The sequence below is a fragment of the Lissotriton helveticus genome, chromosome 1_1 (assembly GCF_964261635.1).
Source record: "Lissotriton helveticus chromosome 1_1, aLisHel1.1, whole genome shotgun sequence".
Lineage (NCBI taxonomy): Eukaryota > Metazoa > Chordata > Amphibia > Caudata > Salamandridae > Lissotriton > Lissotriton helveticus.
The window spans coordinates 1185108101-1185133995 of NC_136057.1; the positions used below are offsets into that span (position 1 = coordinate 1185108101).

The 25895-nt window shown below is 45.8% G+C and overlaps 2 protein-coding genes across 2 annotated transcripts in view; one reads left to right on the forward strand and one right to left on the reverse strand.

Moving 5' to 3' along the window:
* The window catches only part of FBXL13 (F-box and leucine rich repeat protein 13), a 1354404-nt gene that overhangs the window by 733441 nt on the left and 595068 nt on the right, over positions 1-25895 (reverse strand). The window contains exon 11 of the mRNA XM_078679367.1: positions 2470-2570. Within this exon, the coding sequence (XP_078535493.1) occupies positions 2470-2570 (101 nt within the window). The remainder of the gene's footprint in view (positions 1-2469; positions 2571-25895) is intronic.
* Positions 1-25895, forward strand: part of LRRC17 (leucine rich repeat containing 17) — a 250265-nt gene that overhangs the window by 15788 nt on the left and 208582 nt on the right. The window lies entirely within an intron of this gene.

The window sequence follows — 25895 nt, forward strand, 5'->3', positions numbered from 1 at the left end:
GGCCTGAATCCGTCGTTGTTTTTCTCCCCATGCCATTGCAGTCCTCCCTGGACTGGAGCCAAGAATCCTGAGACTAGTTTCTGGGTTTCGCCCCTCATCAGCCACGCTAGCTTGACTCCAGTGGCATGGAGAGCACAGGACCCAAGTCTGGGCATACCCGTCCCACTCGGGGTGACACATGCAAAAAGAACAATTGATGAACAGAATGCTGAACTATGTCAAACATTCTCCCCAGTTCAGAGATCTGGGCCTAAATCCATCGTTCTTTTGCTCCCAACTCCATTCCAGTTTAAACCCAGCCATATGCAAATCAGTCTTGATCGTGCACTCCATGGGAACAGTCCAGCTTGAACTGCCAGGCCAGGTCCTCCCTGATGGACAGAATGCTGAGCAATGACAAACAATCAGCCCAGTACAGAGATCTGGGCCTAAATCCATTGTTTTTTTGCTCCCCATGTCATTCCATCCTCCCTGGACCAGAAACAAGCACGCTGAGAACGGTTTCAGGGTTTTACATCTCATCAACCAGGCTAGCTTAACTCAGTGGCATGGTGTGCACATGTGTACCCGGGACTAAGTAGGGGACACTAAAGGTCAGTTGGCTGACCTGTTAAGCTTCAGGGACATAAAAGCTGCAAGACCACTTTCCTGCAAAAGCCCAGCAGACCATTTTCAAATGGACGTACCCTGGACCCTGCTGTTGTTTTCTGTAGGAGTGAACCATTTACCCCTAAGTACTGTTCCTGAGGTCCTGGAACCCTTGGCTAGTGTCATAGCATAATGCTCCTGACTACCTCAAAAAACTGGGGACTTTCTACAAACTTTTTGCCTGGGGAACCATTGAGGGACTGGTACCAAAGTGCCAGTCGATCTGCCGAGAGTGTATTGCTGGTGGGTCTGACTTTGCTGTTGTTCCTGATGCTCAACGTGAGAATTTGTCGACGCCAAGGCCACTTCTAATCAATCCCTTAGCTTCCTCAACGAGGACTCAATCAATGCCGAAGAGCTTGGGGTGTGAAAACTCAAACTTCTCCGGCCTGAGATTTCCCCACCTAAATCAATGGTTTCACTGAAGATCCATTTTGGCACAGGACTCCATCAGCGCTGAGGCCCTCCTCTTGACGCCAGTCTCCTTCCTGCTTCCAGTGAAGTCAGTCGACATCGGGAAGTAACTTTTTCAACAAGACGAACCTGTTCCTTGTATCTGACCCATGCTCCATCACAGATGGCCTTAAACCTTACTCTTGTCTTGGTCTAACACAACCAGTTGCCTGAGGTTGGCGCTTTCACATTTTTTGGCACTATTTTTTATCCAAACCTTTAACAACTAATATCTTCGATTACCCTAATTGGATTGTTGTTGTTTTGGTATCATTTTGTTCATTTGAATATTCGTTATTTGTAAAAATTGGAGTGGTATTTTTATTGTATTGTGTTTTCAAATTTTTAACTATTTTGGTACTTCTTAATGTTTCACACATTTTCTTAAGTTAAGCCGGTCTCCTCTGTGTCATAGCTACCAGGGATTGAGCTAAGATTTAAGTTACTTTAACCTTTATGGGACCTAACAAGGATAGTGACCACGCCTACATGCACATGCATCATCATGCAGCAGCTATTTCATATTTTTTTATAATTATTATTCCAAGACAGCATTCACTTAGATTGAAGAGGTAAATTAATATAAAAAAGTCACCCAAAACACATTTTTTTAAAGGAGCAGCTCGGCAGCAAATTGCAGCTGCTGAGCCCTTTAAAAAAAATTAAGACAATCGAGGCAGGAAGGGAGAGCAATGGTGAAACAGTCTGAGAAGGTTCGGGGAGGGGAAAGATATGAACACTGATGAGCGGGGAGAGCAATGAGGGAGAAGCATTGGAAATGCAGATTAAAAAAACAAAAAAAAGAGATAGCCAAGTAGGACACAAAGGGGTAGGAGAGCAACAGACAAGTTAGGGAAGAGGGAGAGCAATAAGGAGAGCATGGGGTAGGGTTTTGAGTGTAGAAGCAGCACACGAGGGAGAGAGCAAGAAAACACATGCACTCAAAAGTGGTGCTCAAAGAAAAAAAGTACATTCCGTGAATGTAAGCAATGAATGGATACACTTCATCCAATCAATAGGGCAGTAACAAAGCCTTGCTCCAAGGGAGGCACAGACACAAGCACAGCTATTGAACCGGGAGCAAACAAATATGACTGATATGAAACCAACCAATGGTAAGTAATGGGCTGACCCAAAGCCCATCGTAAGTAATGGTATTGTCCAAAATAGGTCTTTCGTAAAAGATCGCTAAAAGCTGCCTGTAGCACTTTGCACCCAATAATAAAACTGTTCAATACATCTCCACAGAGGTGAATGGCCAAGAAGGGATGGGAAATAAACATTTCTCAGCGGAAATAGCCAAAAGGTATCATCTCCTTTTATTCAATCAAAGGCAGCGTACAAAACTAAGACAAGACATTGATTTACCTTGACAGCATTCTTAGAGTCCCATTGGTTATGTCCGTGTATGACAGATTCAAATAGAGAAGAGCCGGGCAACCCTCTGAAATAATGCGCATCGATTCATCCTGAGTGACAAGAAAACATTAATTGTGTCACATTAAGGTCTCATAGGTAGCTCACAGTGATAGCAACTGCGTTCAACATCATGGCAACAATCACTGCTTATCAAAGCTTGCAATGCTCACACTTTACTCACACTTTCTTTGGATATTAGAAAACTGTTGCTGTGTTGTACAACCCTGTCATTTTATTGAAGACCACAGAATAGTACACCTACAAAATCAGTTGCTGCAAAACTGTACGGTGGAAATCAATCCCATCATTCTCTCCAATTCAATGTAAGTTACTTTCATGCTTTTTCAACAAGCACCTAGCATCATTGGGTATAAATGTGTCCCCTTCCGATGAAGTCATAATTTCGTGCACACAGAGAGCGAACGTCTAATCGTATTTTATTTTGATAGCAGAACACACAAGAGTAACAAGATGGAGCTACCCGATAAACTCGGTGCTATGATGGACACTATAAAGGCACGCATTTACAAACGCAGTAGGTTTTGGCTTTCAAAGCATTTCACTGTCTTGGGCCTAGTTATGAAGTAACAATTGTATAGTAATGTAGGTATGGTAGCAGGGTCCTTCATTTTCTCAAGTTTCAGCTTTGAGGGTGACTTTGATATTTACCTAGCTAAGTGAAGGCTGTGAAGCCACCTAAAACCATTACTAGCATTTATTAATAGACAATTGGGTGAATTTTCTTATAATATAGTTTTTCAGAACACGTTATTTATGTACTGGCAGACTTATATTGACAATCCATGGATCTCTAATACAACCCCTGACCTCAAAGGCACCACCGGGTGTGACGTCATATACCCACTAACATCAGAGGACTTTGCCGGACTTTTCCCATTCCTGTCAATGACACAACATGATGTGATTTCAGCATTACAATATTTTGTTATGACATCTTGAGATCTGAACACTAGATAGGTTCACTTTGCACCACAACGTGATATTCAGGCTGCACACTGGCGTGCCACTGTCTTAGCATTGAGTGCATGGAACCCAAGCTGCACTGGCCCCTCAACACCCCTGGCATGGATCCTAATAGCTGGCTCCAGTCAAGGCTACCTGCCTCAGTGCGTTTATTTGTGTGCATTGGGCTTCCAAAGATTCCAATCCAAAAAATACGCAAAAATGAAATTCACAGTATTTAAAACATGTTAATAATGGGTATAGTTTTAAACAGATATATACAAAATCGGGCATAACTAAATGATCTGGATTTGTCCTTGTGCTCTTACCTAAATGCCTTTTTCAGGGACGTGTTTGGCACCAACAAGAGGCTAGGATTAAGGTCACATGTTAGATAAACTTGATTAGTAATGGGCTGTCCATTTGTGCATAAGTTGGGAATCGACACAGTGGAAGAAGCCCAAGCACTGGGCCCATGTAGGCCAGACTGTGTCAGAAAGGATCTAATGGGTCTTACCATGGATGCAGTGGCGGTTGGCAACATTTTAAAGTGGGGCCTTACTGTGGATGCAGTTGTGGCTGGCGACATTTTAAAGTGGTGAGGCTAGCAAGCAGGCTATACAGGGGCCGACATTATGCAGCTGGTTTATGCAGTTACACTTGAAGACACATGCAGGGCTCCAGTACGTTTTGGACCAGCGTGGGGCTTAAACAAACACAAGTCCAGTGCCATTTAGAATCAAGGATTTCAGACATTTTGTCCCATCTACAGTAGAAGTTCCTAAGCAACGTTCTTGTGGAAAGAACTGTAGCAAGTGATGCATTTTTAAACACATCGGGCCATTAACCGTTTTGCAAATCCGGAATGGATTTAAAATTATCTTTACAGGTTTATTCTGATTATTCATTAAGGGAATAGTGGGGTAAATAAATTAGTGGGAAACTGAGCACTTTAAAAATATTACCACATTCGTACAGTTCAGGTAAGATGGGTGTGGGCCGGGAGGAGGTGTGTGTGCGTTCAACTCAAGCAACTGTCCTGGTAATGTGTTTCAGCCCTCGCACTAATAATGCATAAATGAATCATCTTGACTTTCCACAATACCGGTACACATTTCCCCCCAAAAATGCCCAATTGGACCTGACCTTTTGCGGAGACCAGTGCTTTCTTCAGTTTTCTGGCTCCGTGCGTGGCCCTGTAAAGTCCCCAGAGCCAACATCGCAACTAATCCCAATGCTGCGCTAATGCTGTTCCCCAAAATGAAAACAGCGCCGGGATTAAGCGGGCTGGCTCACACTGCCACTAGGGGCCTGTGTTATTTATCCACCCGGCTGTTTAACAGCTCCAGGATGGAGAAGCTTAACCTGCGCATGTCAGGCTGGCCGCCGCAAGATGGCCAGCCAAAGTGACATGAAGAGTTTACATTGCTGTAGCCAAGCACCCCTCCTCCCCACTCCCAGTCTGCACTGCAGCAATGGCCCCTCCTGCATTGCCTTTAACACTCCGCTCCAGCAGCTGGCAGAGCGCAAAATAAAATGGTAATAAAGGCACTTTATTATTACCATTTTATTTTTCATTTTTTGCTGTGCCCACAGCAAGAGGGGGCCGACGCCCCTCTGCCCAAATAAGGCAGCCACTGCTCGTGGATGCCTAGAAAACAGTCTGCTTAATTTGAGCCTCACTCTAAAATTAGCACCTCAGAGAACTCTTTTGTTTGCAAACTCATTAAACTATTGCTTTACATGTCCAAGAGATAGCTAAGAACTCCAGATTCCATCTAAGACTTCTTCGTAGGTCTCCGTAGCTTCAAGTCTTTACTCCCAAAGCAAGATCTTAGATAGACCGTCCAAAACCTAGTCATTTTACGTATAGACAGTAAAAAAATGGTACAGACCAGGCGCCTAAATCTCGCCTAGCACCCCTCAAAGAAGACCTTCATTCAGCAGCATGGTTGGTCTTGCATAAATAAAGCATTCAATACACCAGCTATTTAATCCATTAGGTTGTTTTCACAGGGACCATCACCATTAAAGACCACATGCATCACCTACATTGCAATTCACATAAACACACCTTAATACTTATCTGAAAACGAGTAGGAATATAATGCTATTAAGCCAAGTTCTCCTCAAGCTGGGCCCCCATGATTCATAGAATTCCACCATGAGGCAGTCATATGCTGGAACTGTGCCAACAAACTGGAATACTATACTGACACATATCCAACAGGCCATGTTACTCTCTGGTTTAAAATGGACCTTAAACAGCACTTCCCGAAAGAACTCTCATAGTCTGCACCAAATTGTTATATCTTGGCTCCCCAAACCTGCACTACAAAGATAACAATTTCTTTCTAAACATTTCCTCATGTTTTGATCTGTTGGCGTGTTCACTGTTATTTCTATGCCATTCTCTGAAAAACTATATGCAGCCCTGTGCCCATGGTCGTGGCGCAACTTCAAGAATCTAAATAAATAAATACATGACTTTGACAAACAAACACAAAACTACCCGGACTTGTTTTAAAGCTCCTGAAATAATATGTGTATTACAACGTTGTAGAAGGACATTGTTTGATAGTTGCAATGCTTGACAACAGGTAAGGCATGTGGGCCAGGGGCATAAGACATTATTCGTGTATGTGGCACCAAGTTTGTTCCATGGTTTTATGGATGCTCACAAACACTACTAACCTTCATAAATTGCATTAGTTTGTAATCTGTCATGGTAAGAGGTCGTTTGCAAACAACTGTTGCTTTATAGCTGATACAATGGTTTGCCTGGGATGTGCTCCAGAGTTTTTCCTTTGCGGACATTACCTCAAACAACCCCTGTCCCACATCTACTGCAGAGGGCCTTTCCTTCCGAAACCTGTCCACAGCTGTCTAGAACAGACTCCCTGTCAAACTCTGCTATCATTCAGAAAACAATTAACAAAAACAGAACCGTTTAAGGCTTGCCTGTTTTTCTAACGCTCCAAAACAAAGTCACCAAGCCCCACAGTCACAAGTAGGTGGTTGCTGTGGTAGAGTATAATGCAACATATATGTACAAAATAGAATACAATTTATACATCATCAGCATGATGTAAAGAGTGGCTTCTCCTACAACTTCACATTGCTAAGAAGTTGGGGTCCAATGTGGTCAATCATGCTTAAATTAGTGAGTGCCCTTTCCGATGAGCACAGCAACGCGAATGATTCAGGGAGGCTCTGATGATGTCCACACAGTTTAGTTCCCTTAATCTATTCAACGATGATTTTCAGCCCTTTGTCCAATTTCAAATATCAGCTTTGTTATACCTATCCCGCAGATCATTACAGCAGCGGGTGTAAGATACCAAAATAACAGTGTCAAGGATGTCTAATATATGTAAATACTGAATAACAATCTTCCAGATTCGCCACATACAGAATGGACCTAAAGAAATGTAAAATAATCACACATTAAAACAACAGAAAATTCTCCTAGTAAACGAACAACAGCTATATCTGAGGGTACGTTCTGGTTGAAAGTTGTACAATCTACATGCACACCTCTTTTTGATCACACTGGATGATAAGAGTTATAAACGAGTTGTCCAATTTCAATGAACATGATCTTGGTGAGTAGAATAAAATCTAACTTTAAAAAACTACTGAAATGTCCAGGTTACGTGCTCAATTGAATCAATCACTCACATAGAACCTAAGATTAACACAATACTAAACTTAATGATGCCACGTAAACCTTGGAATTATCAAAAAACACAGAGTAATAAGAAATACCTCCTGTAGTTATTTCAGCAGAATATTATTTCCGCGCTCAAAGTCTGTATTACAAATTTCAATAGAATAGTAGTAAAATATTGCTGTGGTGATGTTATTGATGTAGGCTAGCTTTGTGATATCAAAGCAGAACGTGTAGAACATTTTTCACAAAAAACAGAATGTTGTTAAACACAGAAAATATGCAAAGTTGCTCACATGAACCTTAGCCACTTGGTTACTACAAGCAAAACACATTCCTATTACTGGTTCTGTGTTCTGAATATTGGGAAGTCTTACAATCTGTGGACAGTGCAGATTTTGAAGAACTTGCAAGGATTAATTCTGTACTTTATTAAGGCGGTTAGTCAGTAGAAAGCATGCTTGCTCTGCTAATTCATTAAAAGTAGAACTGTCATTGGATAATGCACGGCAGTAGTGGGGCTCAAACTCATACTCAAACTCATATTGACACTTTGATTTTCTATTTTCGTTTTTAGGTTTCGCCTGTCGAAAGCTGCGCAAGCAGCGTTTCGCGCAGGCGAAAGGTTTTGTTTAGAGTATGGAGTGTAGTCCCGCCCCTCTGTTCCATTGGCTAGCTCCATAAATGGAGGCTAGCCATTGGAACAGAGATCTGTCCGTCAAAGCCGGAGCAGATTCGTGGGCGTTCCCGAGACTTTTAGGCTTTTGCCTACGTCATGCGGCTGTGGGCGGTGCTTTTTTTTGTTTGGGGGAGGTTTGTTTTGGTCATTGCAGGCCGACCGCCGCCGAAAGAAGTCCAGGTGAGTGCTTTTTCTTGACTTCTCTTTCTTGCCGTTTGCCGTTCCCGCTGTCCATGCCTTTCCCGCCCCTCCTCCCGCTGTCCATGCCTTTCCCGCCCCCCCTCCCGCTGTCCGTGCCTTTCCCGCCCCCCTCCCGCTGTCCGTGCCTTTCCCGCCCCCCCTTCCGCTGTCCGTGCCGAGCTGGCAGTTTTAGTTGTGTGCCAGGCTCTTTTGTCCCTCCGTGCGTGCCCACGCTGCCTTCCCTGCGAGCCGCCGCTGCCAGTAACAGCTGTTTGCGGTGGTGGCTCGATGACAGGGTGATTCCTCGTGGCATTAATGCACATTGCTGCTGTGCCGCGGCGTTTCTCCGCCTGAGCCGCCCTGCTGGAGGACTCCTGCCCATGTACCGGCTTAAGGGCCTCCTGGCTAGAAATTAACAGTTCGTGAGAACACATGCCCCATCACCAAGCACGATAGCTTTGCGTGCGAGGCTCTAATGGCGGGAGTTAACCGTTAACTGCCGCTTTGGCTACGAGGTTCGCAGTTTTCTGCAGCAGTTGTATGTCGTTTTGACGCTGGGGGAGGGTGACCTATTTGTGTTTGACAAATGGCATGCAAAAATTTGCTTTCAGCTGCACCCGTGCATTAAATCAATATAAGGTCCTAGTTTTGAAATCGGCTGTTAGGCAGATTTGCTCTTTAGAGAGACTTGCTGTTTGTGTAACAGAAGAATAACATCTGACAAAGTGGTTTATTGCACCGCTGTCCGTGCCTTTTCCCGCCCCTCCTCCCGCTGTCCGTGCCTTTCCAGCCCCTCCTCCCGCTGTCCGTGCCTTTCCCGCCCCTCCTCCCGCTGTCCGTGCCTTTCCCGCCCCCCTCCCGCTGTCCGTGCCTTTCCCGCCCCCCCTCCCGCTGTCCGTGCCTTTCCCGCCCCCCCTCCCGCTGTCCGTGCCAAGCTGGCAGTTTTAGTTGTGTGCCAGGCTCTTTTAATTAATCCAACAAAAAATTTTTTAATCCCGCTCACGCAATCTTTTTCGACAGGTTTTATTTCCCTGCCGTGTTTGTAGGAGCCTTGACGTAAGCAGCTATGATAATAAAAGAGGCGCCCCCTCCCATTCATTTCCTTCCAGGCCGACCTGCGCTTTCTTCATCCGGACATTTCACCTCACGCGGGCCCAGGAGGTTTATTTTACAAACCAGAGGCTTCTGTGATGATAGTATGTCTCCTTAATTGTTCACTTTGTAAACCCAGCAGTCCTCCCGGGGAGATCAAAGCGACTCTCGGATAAAGGGACCCCCCCCCCTGGGCCATCTGATAATGGGGAGCCCGGAGCCGCCCCCCTGGGGGCACAGGCGCGCGCGCACCGACACCTTGATATCAAGCTGGTCCTCCCGGGTCCCTTGAGACATTGTTTTACTGCTTCAGGTTGGTCAGCATTTTGATTTTAAACATGACGTTCATGTTGGCACTTTAAAACAACAGCACACAATGTACAATGTCGTTACCAGGTGGCATCCATTCCTTTGTTAAATTCATTTTTTTATTGCATGTTTATTCCAGTTATTTTAAGACAGCTGCAAGTTTTCTTAATTCTACTTTTGTTCATTTAATTTATCTTCCAGGTACTTCTGGTGTTTGTGTTTACAATGCCAATAGCTCTAACTTTTGAAAAGGCGAAACCGTTGCATTGGAAATGCTTGTTGCTCTTCTTTGGACGTCCTTCAATACGACTTGGATATATCAACCCTAGGGCTGAACTCTGCTAGATTGTGTTCCTGTTGGTCTAGCCTTTTCTAGAAGTAGGTCTTATTTGGCATTACACAGGTCTTTAACATAGAAGCATAAACTCTTATAAAATAGGTCAGGGCACTGTAGCACTACAGTAAGGGCTATGATATCTGGCATACACAAGTGTGGATTCACATGCGATTTTCACACCTTGGGCTAAAGATCAAAGGATATTTTTCTCTCTGCGACATATATATATATATATATATATATATATATATATATATATATATATATATATATATATATATATATATATATATATTCAGTAGCAAATGGCACTTGTGCTCTCGGGGGGCACACTCGGTCCTCCTGCCATCCGGCTTGTTGGCCTCACGTAGCCCTGCGTACCTTCTCCTAAAAGTTAATCCATTTCCCGACGCGTTTCGAGGCCAAGACGCCTCTTCTTCATGGGGTGCAAGGAAGCACGATGCACTCACAGCTGTCAGCAAACAATTTATTAGTTGACACCGCCTCTGAGTGGGCGTGGCTCTTCGTGGTTTCCATCAGGGCATGATGGTAATTGTAGTCCGTTGTTGTGAGCGTTCAACATTTCTTAAGTAGGTTTTTGCGTGTTTCCTTTACAAATAATGTCCATATTATATTCTCCTTGAGTAGGAGGGAGTCAGGGGTGGCAGGGCTGTCATTATCGTTGGAGTGCCGAACCAAGTCGCAATGCCGAGTGCATCGCAACGGCCTCTCTCCCGATGCTGGAACTTCCTTGGCATCTGGAGATGGGGCTCCCCCGCACGGCCAAGGGCAGCCGTGTAGTAAAATTCAGTAGCAAATGGCACTTGTGCTCTCGAGGGGCACACTCGGTCCTCCTGCCATCCGGCTTGTTGGCCTCACATAGCCCTGCGTACCTTCTCCTAAAAGTTAATCCATTTCCCGACGCGTTTCGAGGCCAAGACGCCGCTTCTTCATGGGGTGTAAGGAAGCACGATGCACTCACAGCTGTAAGCAAACAATTTATTAGTTGACACCGCCTCTGAGTGGGCGTGGCTCTTCGTGGTTTCCATCAGGGCATGATGGTAATTGTAGTCCGTAGATTATGCTGTTCCCTCCAGGTTTTGGCAAATCTGGAGTGGAAGGTATGCTTGACAGAGTTTTAAGTTTAATACATGTTGTACTGTAATTAGCTTAACAGCTATATAGGAAAAGGACAGTCCTCCAGGTCTTGCCAACCGAATGTGTGGGACTTTCACCCTCCTGAGGCGGAAGCCGGGGTGGGGGGGGGGGGGGGGTTGGGGGGGGGTTCTCTTGTTTCCTGAGCATTTTATTAACGTTGTGTTATTAGCCTTTTTGCTTGATTTAATAAGCTTTTATGAGTAGAGAACTGTTCAGAGCGTATTTTAACTTTATGCCACTAGCCACGTTAGCTTGATTTAAAAAGCACATTACTTGCAGAGAACTTTCTTTATCCTCGCGCTGCCTGGGCCACTCTCAGCTGATCACAGACGCTGAGTAGTTCGGTCCCGGTAGGCGCAGATTAACGGCGGACATATTGGGTGTGTTCAAGCGCTCTGACGCGCTCTAGCTTCACATAAAAGGGGCATCCCAGAGCCCGGCGCCTAACTACACTGTGCGATTTTCACCCTCCTGAGGCAGAAGCCGGGAGGTTCTCTTGTATCGCTTTGTTTCCTGAGCATTTTATTAACGTTGTGTTATTAGCCTTTTTGCTTGATTTAAAAAGCTTTTATGAGTAGAGAACTGTTCAGAGTGTATTTTAACTTTATGCCACTAGCCACGTTAGCTTGATTTAAAAAGCACATTACTTGCAGAGAACTTTCTTTATCCTCGCGCTGCCTGGGCCACTCTCAGCTGATCACAGACGCTGAGTAGTTTGGTCCCGGTAGGCACAGATTAACGGCGGACATATTGGGTGTGTTCAAGCGCTCTGACGCGCTCTGGCTTCACATAAAAGGGGCATCCCAGAGCCCGGCGCCTAACTACACTGTGCGATTTTCACCCTCCTGAGGCGGAAGCCGGGAGGTTCTCTTGTATCGCTTTGTTTCCTGAGCATTTTATTAACGTTGTGTTATTAGCCTTTTTGCTTGATTTAATAAGCTTTTATGAGTAGAGAACTGTTCAGAGCGTATTTTAACTTTATGCCACTAAGCCACGTTAGCTTGATTTAAAAAGCACATTACTTGCAGAGAACTTTCTTTATCCTCGCGCTGCCTGGGCCACTCTCAGCTGATCACAGGCGCTGAGTAGTTCGGTCCCGGTAGGCGCAGATTAACGGCGGACATATTGGGTGTGTTCAAGCGCTCTGACGAGCTCTAGCTTCACATAAAAGGGGCATCCCAGAGCCCGGCGCCTAACTACACTGTGCGATTTTCACCCTCCTGAGGCAGAAGCCGGGAGGTTCTCTTGTATCGCTTTGTTTCCTGAGCATTTTATTAACGTTGTGTTATTAGCCTTTTTGCTTGATTTAATAAGCTTTTATGAGTAGAGAACTGTTCAGAGCGTATTTTAACTTTATGCCACTAGCCACGTTAGCTTGATTTAAAAAGCACATTACTTGCAGAGAACTTTCTTTATCCTCGCGCTGCCTGGGCCACTCTCAGCTGATCACAGACGCTGAGTAGTTCGGTCCCGGTAGGCGCAGATTAACGGCGGACATATTGGGTGTGTTCAAGCGCTCTGACGCGCTCTGGCTTCACATAAAAGGGGCATCCCAGAGCCCGGCGCCTAACTACACTGTGCGATTTTCACCCTCCTGAGGCGGAAGCCGGGAGGTTCTCTTGTATCGCTTTGTTTCCTGAGCATTTTATTAACGTTGTGTTATTAGCCTTTTTGCTTGATTTAATAAGCTTTTATGAGTAGAGAACTGTTCAGAGCGTATTTTAACTTTATGCCACTAAGCCACGTTAGCTTGATTTAAAAAGCACATTACTTGCAGAGAACTTTCTTTATCCTCGCGCTGCCTGGGCCACTCTCAGCTGATCACAGGCGCTGAGTAGTTCGGTCCCGGTAGGCGCAGATTAACGGCGGACATATTGGGTGTGTTCAAGCGCTCTGACGCACTCTAGCTTCACATAAAAGGGGCATCCCAGAGCCCGGCGCCTAACTACACTGTGCGATTTTCACCCTCCTGAGGCGGAAGCCGGGAGGTTCTCTTGTATCGCTTTGTTTCCGGAGCATTTTATTAACGTTGTGTTATTAGCCTTTTTGCTTGATTTAATAAGCTTTTATGAGTAGAGAACTGTTCAGAGCATATTTTAACTTTATGCCACTAGCCACGTTAGCTTGATTTAAAAAGCACATTACTTGCAGAGAACTTTCTTCATCCTCGCGCTGCCTGGGCCACTCTCAGCTGATCACAGACGCTGAGTAGTTCGGTCCCGGTAGGCGCAGATTAACGGCGGACATATTGGGTGTGTTCAAGCACTCTGACGCACTCTAGTTTCACATAAAAGGGGCATCCCAGAGCCCGGCGCCTAACTACACTGTGCGATTTTTACCCTCCTGAGGCGGAAGGCGGGAGGTTCTCTTGTATCGCTTTGTTTCCGGAGCATTTTATTAACGTTGTGTTATTAGCCTTTTTGCTTGATTTAATAAGCTTTTATGAGTAGAGAACTGTTCAGAGTGTATTTTAACTTTATGCCACTAGCCACGTTAGCTTGATTTAAAAAGCACATTACTTGCAGAGAACTTTCTTTATCCTCGCGCTGCCTGGGCCACTCTCAGCTGATCACAGACGCGGAGTAGTTCAATCCCGGTAGGCGCAGATTAACGGCGGACATATTGGGTGTGTTCAAGCGCTCTGACGCGCTCTAGCTTCACATAAAAGGGGACGGTTATGTCTCCGCGCAGCGGACGCGCTGGACCTGTGCCGGAGTCGTGCCAGAGTCCTGCCCATCTGCTCCCGTCCGCGACCATGACGGGGCCAAGGCCAGAAACTCTGTTGGACTGGACCCAGATATCCCCATTTCCTATGGTAGGGATTTCCTTTTATCATTAAAACCCAACCAATGTGTTTTTTCACATTCTATGCCACTAGACTTTGGTGTGCCCTCTTACCCATGCTTGCCCTGCAATTTCGATCAAGAAGCGGGCAGCTCTGGAAAAAAATGCCCACTTCACCAGACGCAGGATTGGCAAGGGCCTAATGGGAAAAGATTCACCCTTAGGGCGGGGTTAATTAACTGTCGCTCTTTGGTGAAACATTCCCTTGATATAGCCCAGACGCTGATAGATAATGATTGGGATCTCCTCTTCCTTACGGAAACCTGGTTAGGGGAGGAATCTAACCCAGCTATAAGTCTGGCAATTCCCCCTGGCTACAACATATCATGTGCCAACAGGCATAGTCACAACCACGGGGGAGGTGTAGCCATAGTTCATAGGACTGTCTCTTCTTTCCCCCATGCCCAAATTGAACTCATTGAAGCCCTTCCTTTTTGTATTAAATTGGCACCTAATATTACGTATTCGGGCTTACTGATATATCGCCCCCCGAAGTCCAAAGTCTCTTTTCTACCTACACTTCTGGACCTTTTACTTCAAGCCAGCTGTCGCTATGCCAACATCACCCTGTTAGGTGATTTTAACCTCCACGCGGAGGATGTCTCTGATCCCACTTGTTCTAATTTCCTCTCGACCTTGTCGGTTGGTGGATTAACGCAACTAGTTTCTCACCCTACCCACAAGGCGGGACACACACTCGACCTTATTTGCTCTAACATAGGGGATATGTCTATTAATGAGCCTTACTTCAAAACTGAGGGGGACCCCACATCAATGGAAGGCAGGTTGACGGGGAAAAAAACCTGAAATCAAGTAAGTTAGGAGAACCTGCCCTATATGATCAAACAGATGGCCTCAAAGAGGTCCGCTATATTCTAAAACGTACCCGGAACCCAGGAAGGACACTTCAAAATTACATAGATTGTAGTATATCAAAATTATTTTTTATTTTAAAGTTCATTTTTCTTATAGGTGAACTAACATAATTCAATAAATAAATATGTACACATATGTAAGAAAGAGCAGCAAAAACAAGATTAATAGTGGTTCTTCCTCCACACATTCATACCAGTAACACTCATACTAAGACATTCACACATCATGCAGCACTATGCAAAGGTGGTTCTAGATGGAGCGGGAACCGATGGCTGGGTATCCTTGTTGGTTCGAAGAGTTCCAGAATAGGAACAAACGCCAACGCGCGTTTCGGTGTGTGGCCCCGTCCGGGGCTACACCTTCATCAGGGCAGAGTGAGGTGGAGCAAACGGAACCACATTGAAGGAGGGTAATCTGTATAGGACAATATATTAAATGAGCCTTACCCAGTGATCTGGTCCGATCACTTTTTTATCCCGTTCTCGTTCTCTCTATCCCATCAAGATAGACCCAGATTACAAGCTAAAATGACGGGCCGTAATTCTAGCAAGATCTCCCTAGATAGTTTAGCCAAACAGCTCTCAACCACTTCCCCCATTGAAGCTTCAGATCTGGACTCTTGCTTGACCAATTTTAATAATTGGATCTCCTCTGCTATCAATACCATCGCCCCCATAAGGCCTATTAAAACCATTCGAGCTGCCCCCTCCGCCCCCTGGTACTCTGACGAACTTCGCAAGTGTAAGTCAGCTTGCAAATTATTGGAGAGACGCTGGAGACACTCGTATTCCCCAGACAGCAGAATGAAATATAAAACTGCCCTTAAAGATTATAGGAAAAAGATCATCAGGCATAAAAGAATGCACCTTGAGGAGAAAATCAACTTGGCACAAGGCTCTACTAGGGAAATCTTTAATGCAGTTAGAACCTTCACAGATCCAATAGCCCTCAAAACCCCACTCCCGGCATCACAGTCTTTCTGCACTCGCCTTTCGGATTATTTTGAGGAAAAAGTGTCCTCCATTTATGATTCTTTTCCCTGTAGCAGTAGTCCAGACAAGACTGAAAAAACAAGGAATCACCAGATATTTACTCCGATCTTCTCAGAGTTTGAGGAGATTACTTGTGATCACTCGTTGGCAGAGCTCTCAAAATGTAGATCTGGCTCCCCGTTAGACCCCTGGCCGGCTAAACAGTACAAAGCACTGGCTCCCCTCCTCAACCCTATACTGAATGGCATATGGAATGACTCCCTTAGGACAGGCACATTTCCAGATTCATGGAAACATGCCCAATTAGTCCCCATCCTTAAAAAAGTCAACAGTGACCCAGAAGAACCAGCTAACTACAGACCGATTTCCTTGCTGCCCGCCCCAGCCAATGTCCTTGAAAAGCTGGCTCACCAGCAACTTGCTGTTTTCTTCGAAACCCATGGCCTTTTCCACCATTCACAACATGGATTTAGACCGGGCCACAGCATCGAGTCTGCCTTAATCGAGATGGCGGATTCCGTGCGATGGAAGCTGGACGGGGGCTCGAGCGGTGTTGGTGCTGCTTCATTTGTCGGCAGAATTCGACACCGTCTCTCACCCCGTCCTGCTCGACCGTCTCCGGTCTAAAGGGTAAGGCCCTTGATTGGCTATCGTCCTTCTTGTCTAATCGAACACAGGCGGTATTTACCCCTCCGTTCACCTCAGCCAGTCGACCTCTAAAGTGGGGGGTGCCTCAGGGCTCCTCCCTGAGCCCCCTCCTGTTTAATGTCTACTTTTCCCCGTTGGCTGAGCTTATCGCCCAATCAGGACTTAAGGCAACTTCATATGCCGATTATATTCAGCTTTTATTCTCCTATGATACTCCTACTTCCACTACTTTTGACCCCTTGAAAGATTGTCTTCGCAAAGTTGCGCATTGGATGGATAACAATTTCCTCCGTTTGAATGCAGGAAAAATGGAGGTTCTCTTTTTTCACCAACCCTCCCCCTTGGACTCGAATCTTTGGTGGCCATTAGACCTGAGTGTGGCTCCCTCCCCCAAGGAATCAGTTAAAAATCTAGGGGTGAGATGGGACCCGAACCTATCCTTTAACAATCAAATCCAGACGGTAGCTGCCACCTGTTTTTCAAAACTCAGGATGCTTAAAAAATGTATTAACTTTCTTCCAAGTAACACCAGGAAGACCATCGTCCAAGCTTTAATTACATCCCATCTGGATTATGCCAACGGTCTGTACCTTGGACTTGCTTCTGGCCTCTGCCATCGGCTTCAGACAGTCCAGAATGCAGCCGTTCGGCTGGTCTGTGGCATCTCTCTTCGTGAGCATATCTCGCCACACCAACGGAGATTGCATTGGCTATCAATCCAAAAAAGACCAGAATTCAAATCCCTTATCCTAGTTCACCGTGCAATCAAAGGAAAGGGCTCTGCGTATCTTGCCTCTTGTCTTCGCCCAAACAAAAATGCGAGACATCTTCGATCGAATTCCAAAAGTCTACTGTCAACCCCTGGATTAAAAAAAGTACGGTCTAGGGGAAAAACCTTTCAAGTATGCGTTCCACCCTTTGGAACAATCTCCCTATTCCCACCCGGATGATTCAGGAGGAGCTACCCTTTCGAAAAGCAGTAAAAACCTTCCTCTTCTGTTAAACCTACCTCGTTCTATCTGAGTAATCGTACAGAAGCGCCGGGACACCCCATTGGGGTAGCTGTGCGCTATATAAGATACACAAAATAAATAAATAAAAGGACAGTCCTCCAGGTCTTGCCAACCGAATGTGTGGGATGGTAGCCAAAGCTGCATTTGAAGAACATAAAGATGTAGAAAGATGGTAAAATTCTATCTTATTTCTCAAATAATCAGGACCTTGCAGACGAAGTGCGTTAAAAGCCAAGTAGAGTCTTAAAACTGTGCTAGTGTATGGGTAGTCAATACAAAGTGGTTGGAGATGTGAACTGACCTTGGAGACAGAGTCAAACGGGCCGCCTAGTTTTGCATGTCAGGGAGTCGACATAGTTAAGACCAAAAATAGTTAGCATTTAAATTGCATGTTTAAAAAATTTATTAAAAAAATAATAAAAATATAGTTACCATTTGTATCACTGCCTTGAGATAATCTAATTGCAAGTACTCAAATATTTTCCTTAGCATCATTAAGAACAAAGAATGTAGATCCACTAGCGTAACTCAATGAGTCATGGTGAGATCGGGCTATATCAGGAAACCATGATTTCTAGCTGAGGCAAAATAAGTAGGTATTGGTCCCAACTCTTGAGGCCACTTTCAAGAGTTTTAAAAGTTGGAAAGCTTGCCAAACAACAGTGTTTCTGTTTTATCAGATTCTAACTTAAGACAGTATTCATTCATCCACATCGATACTGCTGTTTTGCAATTACCAAAGTTTTGCTTGGTGTCAGCAAATTACTTTGAAATAGAAATGATCATTTGTGTATCATCCGCATACAAAATTATGTTGAAACCAAATGACCAAACAAGTTTTGCCAAGTGAGGCATGTTTACATTGATAAGCATAGGGCGCAGGGATGAGATGTATTGCTCCCCACAGATTATGGGTTGAAAGTATGATTCTGGGCATACCCTGCCAACTTAGGGCGAACAAAGCCAACCCAAAGGGGATGATGGACGGAGTGTTGAGCATTGCAAGCACTCACCCACAGTCAGGTTGGCAGAGTATGCCCAGACGTGGGTCCCTTGCTCACTTTGCCTCATTGATGGTGTTGGCATATGTGAGCTGGCCGATGGGCATAGACTCACGGAGACAGGTACTGTGGGTAACGCAGGCTTTATTTTTAGTATACGTCTTCTATGTATCTGTTTGCGATAGTAGGGAAGGGGTAGTTCTGCTGCAGCCTCCATGGCGGAATGCCTCTCTCTGCGTCTTTACGGTCCGGTTCCCCTTCTTTCCCTCGGGCTTCTGGGACAGGTAGTCCGGTCCTCTGCTCTGACGCCTTCCAGCTCGGAAAACAGAGACAAGGGGCAGATTTAGTCCTTATGAATATATATACAGTGTGCAGGGAGGGTAGTGAGGATCACACGTGCATAAACACTCCACCCAAGACCTAGGTGTCGGTACAGTGCAGATAGGGTTGGGGATTCGGTGCAAAGGATGCCGTGTGCGTTTCTCAGGACGGTTTGTTCCACCTACGTCCAACCCAACCCGAAAAGCGAGATTGTACCTGTGCAAGCCACACTTCCCTTGAAGTGTGGCTGGGCGAAGCGCCTTCCCGTTGGCCTCCTGGCTTGTTGCTGTAGTCGTTACCTCTCGCTCCTGCCTCGCCGATGTAGTCGTCGCCTCTCGCTCCTGCCTCGCCTCCCGCCGCCGCCTCCTCCTCCTCGATAATCCGGGCTCCTCCGATGTCTCCACTCTCTGAGTCAGTTTCTCCTCCGGTTCTTTTCCCCTCCTCCGCTCCCGTGATTCTCTCCAGTCCGGATCTCTTCTCCACGTCCTTCCAGCCGCCTACTCCTCCGGGTGATTCACACACCTGTGCACGGTCAGGGCAGGGTTTTACCACGTTCTCATGGGCGGGACTCGGATCTAGTTCCGCCCAGTTAAAGTAACAGTGTTCGCCGGTCGAGTCAGACTCGGGTCGAGGGAGGTGCTCGTCTTCCTTCCAGTATTCCGGGTGCTGCGTGAGAAAGGGTGAGAGCAACAGGGTTCGATTCACATTAGGGGGGTACAAGTCTCGGTGTCCCGGGTGTTCCGGGTCCCCCTCGTCACACCATAGTACTTTGCTTTGGATGATGTGATAAGCTGCCTGCATGTTGAGTGACTGGACTTCAGTATCATGAGGTGATGAGGAGTTCTGTTTTTCCTTCCACTTTCTTTTATGTCAGCAGATGTATCGATTATTGTTAGCAAGGTGTTTAGAGTTACAGGGTGCTGAACGCTTTGGCTTGTATTTGCGTGATTTAATTGGGGCATACATGTTCGTATAGTTTTCCAAAAAGTGAAAGCTGTTTGAAAGAGTGTTGTCATCAGATGTAGAGTTGATACAGGGAGAGATGAGAAGCATAGAGTTGTCTCTTGGGAAGTCTTTGAAGGATCTGAAGTTTTGGCCTTTACTTATGTGTTGACCTGGTTTGTTGGTAGGATGCTAAGCAGAGAGCAAGGGATGCCAAAGGCTAGGAGTATGGGCAGTTAAAATTGGATTGTTAATGATGTTGACAAGATAAGGTTGAGGATGTGCCCTTTGGAGGAATTATGGCTGTAACACATTTAGTTTCGATGAGGTTGAAGAGGGTGGCTTGCTTTTGGTTTTAGCTTGTACTTTCTAGAAAGTGGATGTCACCCTTGAGGGTGGTGTGGGCATGTCAAGAGGGTGAGAAGGTCTGAGAGTTCATCAATGAAGTCTTTGTTCTGCCCATGAGGCATGTAGATCTTGTGAGGTTGCAGAGAGTGGGAAATGGCGTGTCAGCAGCTCCATGGAGGTGAGTGTTACGTGTTTGCCTAGAGTGGAGCATGTGGAGCGGCCAGCTAACATATGCAAGGATTGTGAAATGACACATGTTTCTGGAATGAAGAGGGTATCACGCTTATGATAGGTGATGAGGTCTGCAATGTCTGATATGTAGAGTACTGCAGAGCGATCGTTAATGAGCACACGTTGGAATGTATGTTCTGGAGTCTGATGGTGTGTGTTAGTGGGATATGTATGAAGTTGGGTCTATGTGTTTATAGATTTGTATGTAAGTGTTTAGTTCGTCTAGGTCTGGGTGTGATTGTGGAGATTAGTGTTATGGGGTACTGGTTGAGGTATATGATTTTATCTTGTACATTTCAGTGGAACACGGTTTCTGGCCCTAGACTCTTCCCAGCCCTAACAGGCCCAAACAGGTGATGATGTCATTGTCTGTGTCTGCCCTTGACAGAACCAAACAGGTGATAGATACCCTTGTCTGGTCTGCCCTTTGCTGGGGACGGCAGACACTGTGATGCCCCGAAAAGTTGATTAAAGTAGGAAGAAGGCAGGAAGTGATGTCACCTCAAATGCAGATGATGGGAAATTCAGTGATATCACTTTCTGTGCAGATGGATGATGGTAAGTGTAGCCCTCTTGTTTGTGTAGTTCTAACGTCCAATAACCGTTTTTTTAATATTACCAATTTAAGGATTTTGTCCATTGGATTACTCGAATGCTGGACTTTTTCCTTCTATTATGAACTTCAGATCTTGTGTTTGAATTCACTATTTTTTTTAAACGTTTTATTATATAGCAAACAAGATCTGCAATTACATTTCTTTCTAAGGAGATAATACTTTGACAAAGTCACATCAATCAACATCATACATAGTGATACATTAGTTCTACAGTTATGACTATTATACTTCATCATCTGAGTCTCGATCTCCAACAGGAGGGGGTACATATGTAGCCTCTATAGGCATTCCATTTGCCCCACACTCTCCCCCATTTCTTTGGGCAACCTCTGTGAATATACGTAGCTTTTTCAGCCACCATGACCATGTCCATATCCCTGCACCACTCTATCAGCGTTGGGGTCTGCGCCGCCCCCCCCACTTCTGAACTATATTCTGCTTAGTGATTTCAATTCACTATTAACATTACTCCATACAGCCATAAAGTAAAGAAATCTTACTTGACTCACACACTCTCTAAATCACATATGCCTCCAGCAGACTGCAGTAAACTAACCTCTAGCTACACCAGTCACCACCTACTCTCCCCTCTGTCGGGGTGGGTTCCACTGATTTCTACCAATCCTTCATCTGGTAAAGGAGCTAGCCACCCAAGAATAAAGTTGCACCCGGAAGTGAGTTCCAGTCGTTCAAGGAGGTCCCGCTCATGTAGTGTGCTCCAGTTTGCCCCACTTGGCTACTGCTTCCACCTACCAGATGCTTCCCACTCCCAGATGCGAATCATTTCCTCAGCCCTAGCTGCCCCGTGGTTGAAGCGGCACCCTGCAGTGGATGGGGAGTATGATATTGAGGATAGTCCGGCAAGGAAGAACAGACCGTACTGGGCTGAGACACCATAGCAGCCTGGGAGCCAGGATCCAAACAAAGGGTTGTCTTCTACAGACCAACAATGGGTCCAAACAATCAGGCGCAGTCCGACCCAGCCCAACCCGCAAGTCAGGCAAGACAAATCAAGACTCTGTGATGGATATCAAAACGCCAGCCAAAACTCTGATGGCTTCACTCCGATTTAGTGCAACAGCACCTAGAGTGCATGCTCTGACTTGTAACAATGGGTCAAGTCTTTAAAAGCGAGCATAAACCAGACTGGAAACTAGGTAGCGAAGAGGAGTCCAAAGAGTTTAAACTATCTTTTGACTCCCACACAGCAGTGACTGGTAACCTTTGAAACGTGTAACAGAAACAGTACCCACATATTGCACACAAGTGAGTTAGCCTTTCAAGAGAGACCAACCAACTGCAAGGGAAGGCCAGGGGGAAATAGAGGGGTTACTACATGGTGCACTTAATGTACATTTTTTTAAATATAGCGGCCAAAAATCTATAGGTTTTACAGGCAGTATTGATAAGGCTCATGAAACGCGTCAGAGCCTGCCCCAAGCCAAATGAACAATGTGTGCACCAGAAAGCCACTCAGGAGGCAGTCAAAAAACTGTGCAACTCACTTAAACACAGGATGTACTGCAGTCAAATATTTGTGCAACATACCTAAAGTAGTGCCGATGTTTTGACCACTACCCCTTTAAGCACAATTGCATTTTCTAGTTATAGGCCAGCAACATTTACACCATTATTAAATACAGTGCCGGGAGATGTAATCCAAACCACTAGTGCCAGACATCAAACCATCAGACTTAACCTAGGTGCAAGGATGTACATGGAACGGCTAGCTGCACTCTCCTCAAGTAGGCTGTTGCACAAGTCAGATGAGTAATGTCTGTCCCAATCCTCTTTGGTGTACACTGGACCAACCGTTTCTATGGTGACCACACCTACTTTTCCCTGGCTGCACCCACTCACTCTACTGGATCCCCCCACTTACTCTTTTGGGCTACGCCTACTCATAACTGTAACGCAAGTTAAAGGTAAAACTATTGCTCTGTTTGGATAGTATTGCATGGATTCTCAGCCATATGAATTGCAAATTCTGCAACCCCGATCCTTCTCCCTCGTCCTTCATGACTTTGGATCTGCGGCCGCTGGTCCATGTCCATGTCCTGGTCAGTCACTGTAATCTTCTTTCATGAAAGCATGGTCACCAGAAGGCTACCCCATTTTCCCACCTTCCTGGCATGAGACGTGACAGTAATTTCTCACATCCTGTTTCCTGCCTAACTATGCCAACAACTTCCCAGATTGTGCCAGTGGATGATTTCAAAAGAGACCCACCTTCACGTGGATAAAATAATAATTAAAACATGTAAAAAACAAATATCTGGAGGTGGGGGATTGAGCCTTAATGAAAATGGTAAGTTATCAAAGATATTTACCACGTTACCAAACTAGTTACTGTTTTCACAAATTGGCTTTATGTCCTTTTAGGATATTGATATTGCAGTAGTCCTTCTTTTATTACCATGCTACATTTCCCTAGCATGCCATCAATTCACAAGTGTTTATCATGACTTAAAAATAAATAACCTGCGCTTGTTTTCACCATAGCACTGGCCCCACGCATTTCCTTTCCTCTCAGACTCTTCATCTATAACTCATTCCACAAATTAAGGGTTTTATTTCACTGCAAATCATGCCCCTATCTCATACCACAGCATGTCATGACTTTCTGACCTGCTCTGGCATATGTCATATGACATATTTAGGGCTCCAAACCTTTCTCTAAAATCGCTTTAACAATGTGTGTTCTTTGTGGCTGCAAGCTATAAATATACCAGCAGCGCAGTGTATCCTTCCTATTACTATTTCAAAGCGTGCAGGCTGCGGCGCCTAGCAAGGACTGAACATGGAGCTGTAATGCAGCGAGTCGGCAGCAGCTGACCTGACACTACATGGAGCTTTGTGTTGTATCAACAGAATGTGACTCACCAGGCACCTCCCAATCAATCCTTTACTAAAGAAACTGAGGCTGGATGCCAACTAGCACATATTCTTGAGTTAAACCAGTGGGGGCATGCAGTCATCCCTTGCTGCACAATGTGCACATCGACAACTCTTGCGCGCTTCAGGTCCCACAGCACCGCAGACAAAGTATCTGGTCACCACAGTACTGCCACACTCTGCTAAATCTGCACAGAGCAGGCCTCCGGGCTGGGACTTGGACCATCCAGCAAAACAAACACAGACAAAACGTGGCCGGCAGCGGGAAAATATCACTGAAGCTAAATTTGCACACTGCACAATGAATGAACTGAACCAAGTTAAACATCAACCACAACCTAAGTCAAAGAGGCCACCGCCATGCAGAAACAGATGTAATAGCCCGCTGCCCAACTTGTCCGTCCCCCTGTGAAATGAGGAACCACCACTGCATGCACAAACAACCACGAAGCTTGATGACGCAGTAGGATAGAATTAAACTTGTTTCAACTGACGCATACCGCCATATTGCAATGCACACCGCATAGGCCTAAAACTCAACTCGGAGAAGACGGAAGTCCTCGTCCTCTAAACCACCCCTTCGGCATGGAACAACACCTGGTGACTAACCGCTCTCGGCAGCCCCCGACCCCCACGGACCACGCCAAGAACCTCGGCATCGTACTCGACTCCTCCCTTTCCATGAACCGCCAAGTCAACGCCGTCACCTCCAGCTGCTTCAACATCCTTCCGTAAGACCTTCAAATGGATCCCCTCCGAGGCAAGGAAGACAGTCACCCATGCACTCATTACCAGCAGGCTAGATTACGGAAACGCCCTCTATGCCAGCATCAATAAGTCTCTACTACGCAAGCGCCAGACAATTCAGAACACCGCCACCAGACTCGTCCTCGGGGTCCCATGACACGAACACATCAGCCAACACCTACGCAAGCTCCACTGGCTCCCCGTCGAGAAAAGAGTCACCTTCAAGATACTCGCATACGCCTACAAATGCCTACACAACACTGGACTTCAACACCCCAACACCCCACCAACAGAATCACCCTCCACATACCCATATGAAACCTCTGCTCCACCAACCTCCTCCTCGCCAAAACCCAGCAAATCCGCAGAGCAGGGGGAAGATCCTTCTCCTACATCGCGGCCAAGACCTGAAAAGAGCTCCCCACCGACATCAGACGTGCCCCCTCCCTGAACACCTTCAGGAAGGATCTGAAGACCTGCCTCTTCGACTGAAACGGAACTGCTGACCCCCCTCCCCAGCACCTTGAGTCCCTCACAGGTGAGTAGTGCGCTTATAATTCCCTTGATTGATTGATTGATTGACGGGGAGAAGTAAAGAGATGATGAAACGCACAGAAATTAAAAACAGCATATTTTTATGTTAAAGACCCTGTCCTTCCAGCCTCATCCTGGCCTGGGGCATTGTCCTTGCTTTCACGCGGTGCCCAGCGCCGGAGGCATGCTTGCTCAGTGCAGGCCTCGGACTCGTCACTCGGTCCGTACACTTCACAGTTCACTCAAAGTTGTTATTATAGCCAACTACCCCGATGACTGTCACCACAGCATGCTCAAGGAAAAAGCAAGGTTGGTTTGGACTACGTACAGTTTCTGGTGGGCGCCAGGCAGCACTGCCTTTATTAATTGGCCTGCTGCTGCCTGCACTCGACGACGTCAACTGCTAGTGATGACTCGTGGGGTGCAGGTGTGCCGGGTTATGGCATTTTGAAAAAATCTATGCAAGCTGCCACACAGCCCCAATCCCCACACAACCAAATCCAGCCCAATCAATGTCCTGCCCACCGGCAACACTGAACTAAGGTCCGCCGCATGAGGCAATTTCGGATATATCATATATGGTTGGAAATTGAATGAATGAATGTTTTTATTATTGGCTCTCATAGCCGCAACACTCTTGAAGACTGCGGGAGACTCGAACAACACTGTCTGCGGCGGTGATTCATACAATGCTATATGACGTGCAGAGCCGCGTGGTGTAAACCCGGCCCTGATAAATAAGTGCTGGTGCTAAGCACCGTAAAGCACTAGCACAAATTAAGCACTGATTGGAGCTAAGACAATGCAGCCTTGATATTTAGCACCACAAACTTAGACAGCACCAGCAATGGGTTTCTGAACAAACTTTTTGGCCCGAGACTAATTCTCTTACAAATTAAGCACTGGATAAGGTAGATACTGCATACTAGTAGTTGGGTTATTTCCCCTTAGAATCTAAAAGCTTGATGTGTGGATACT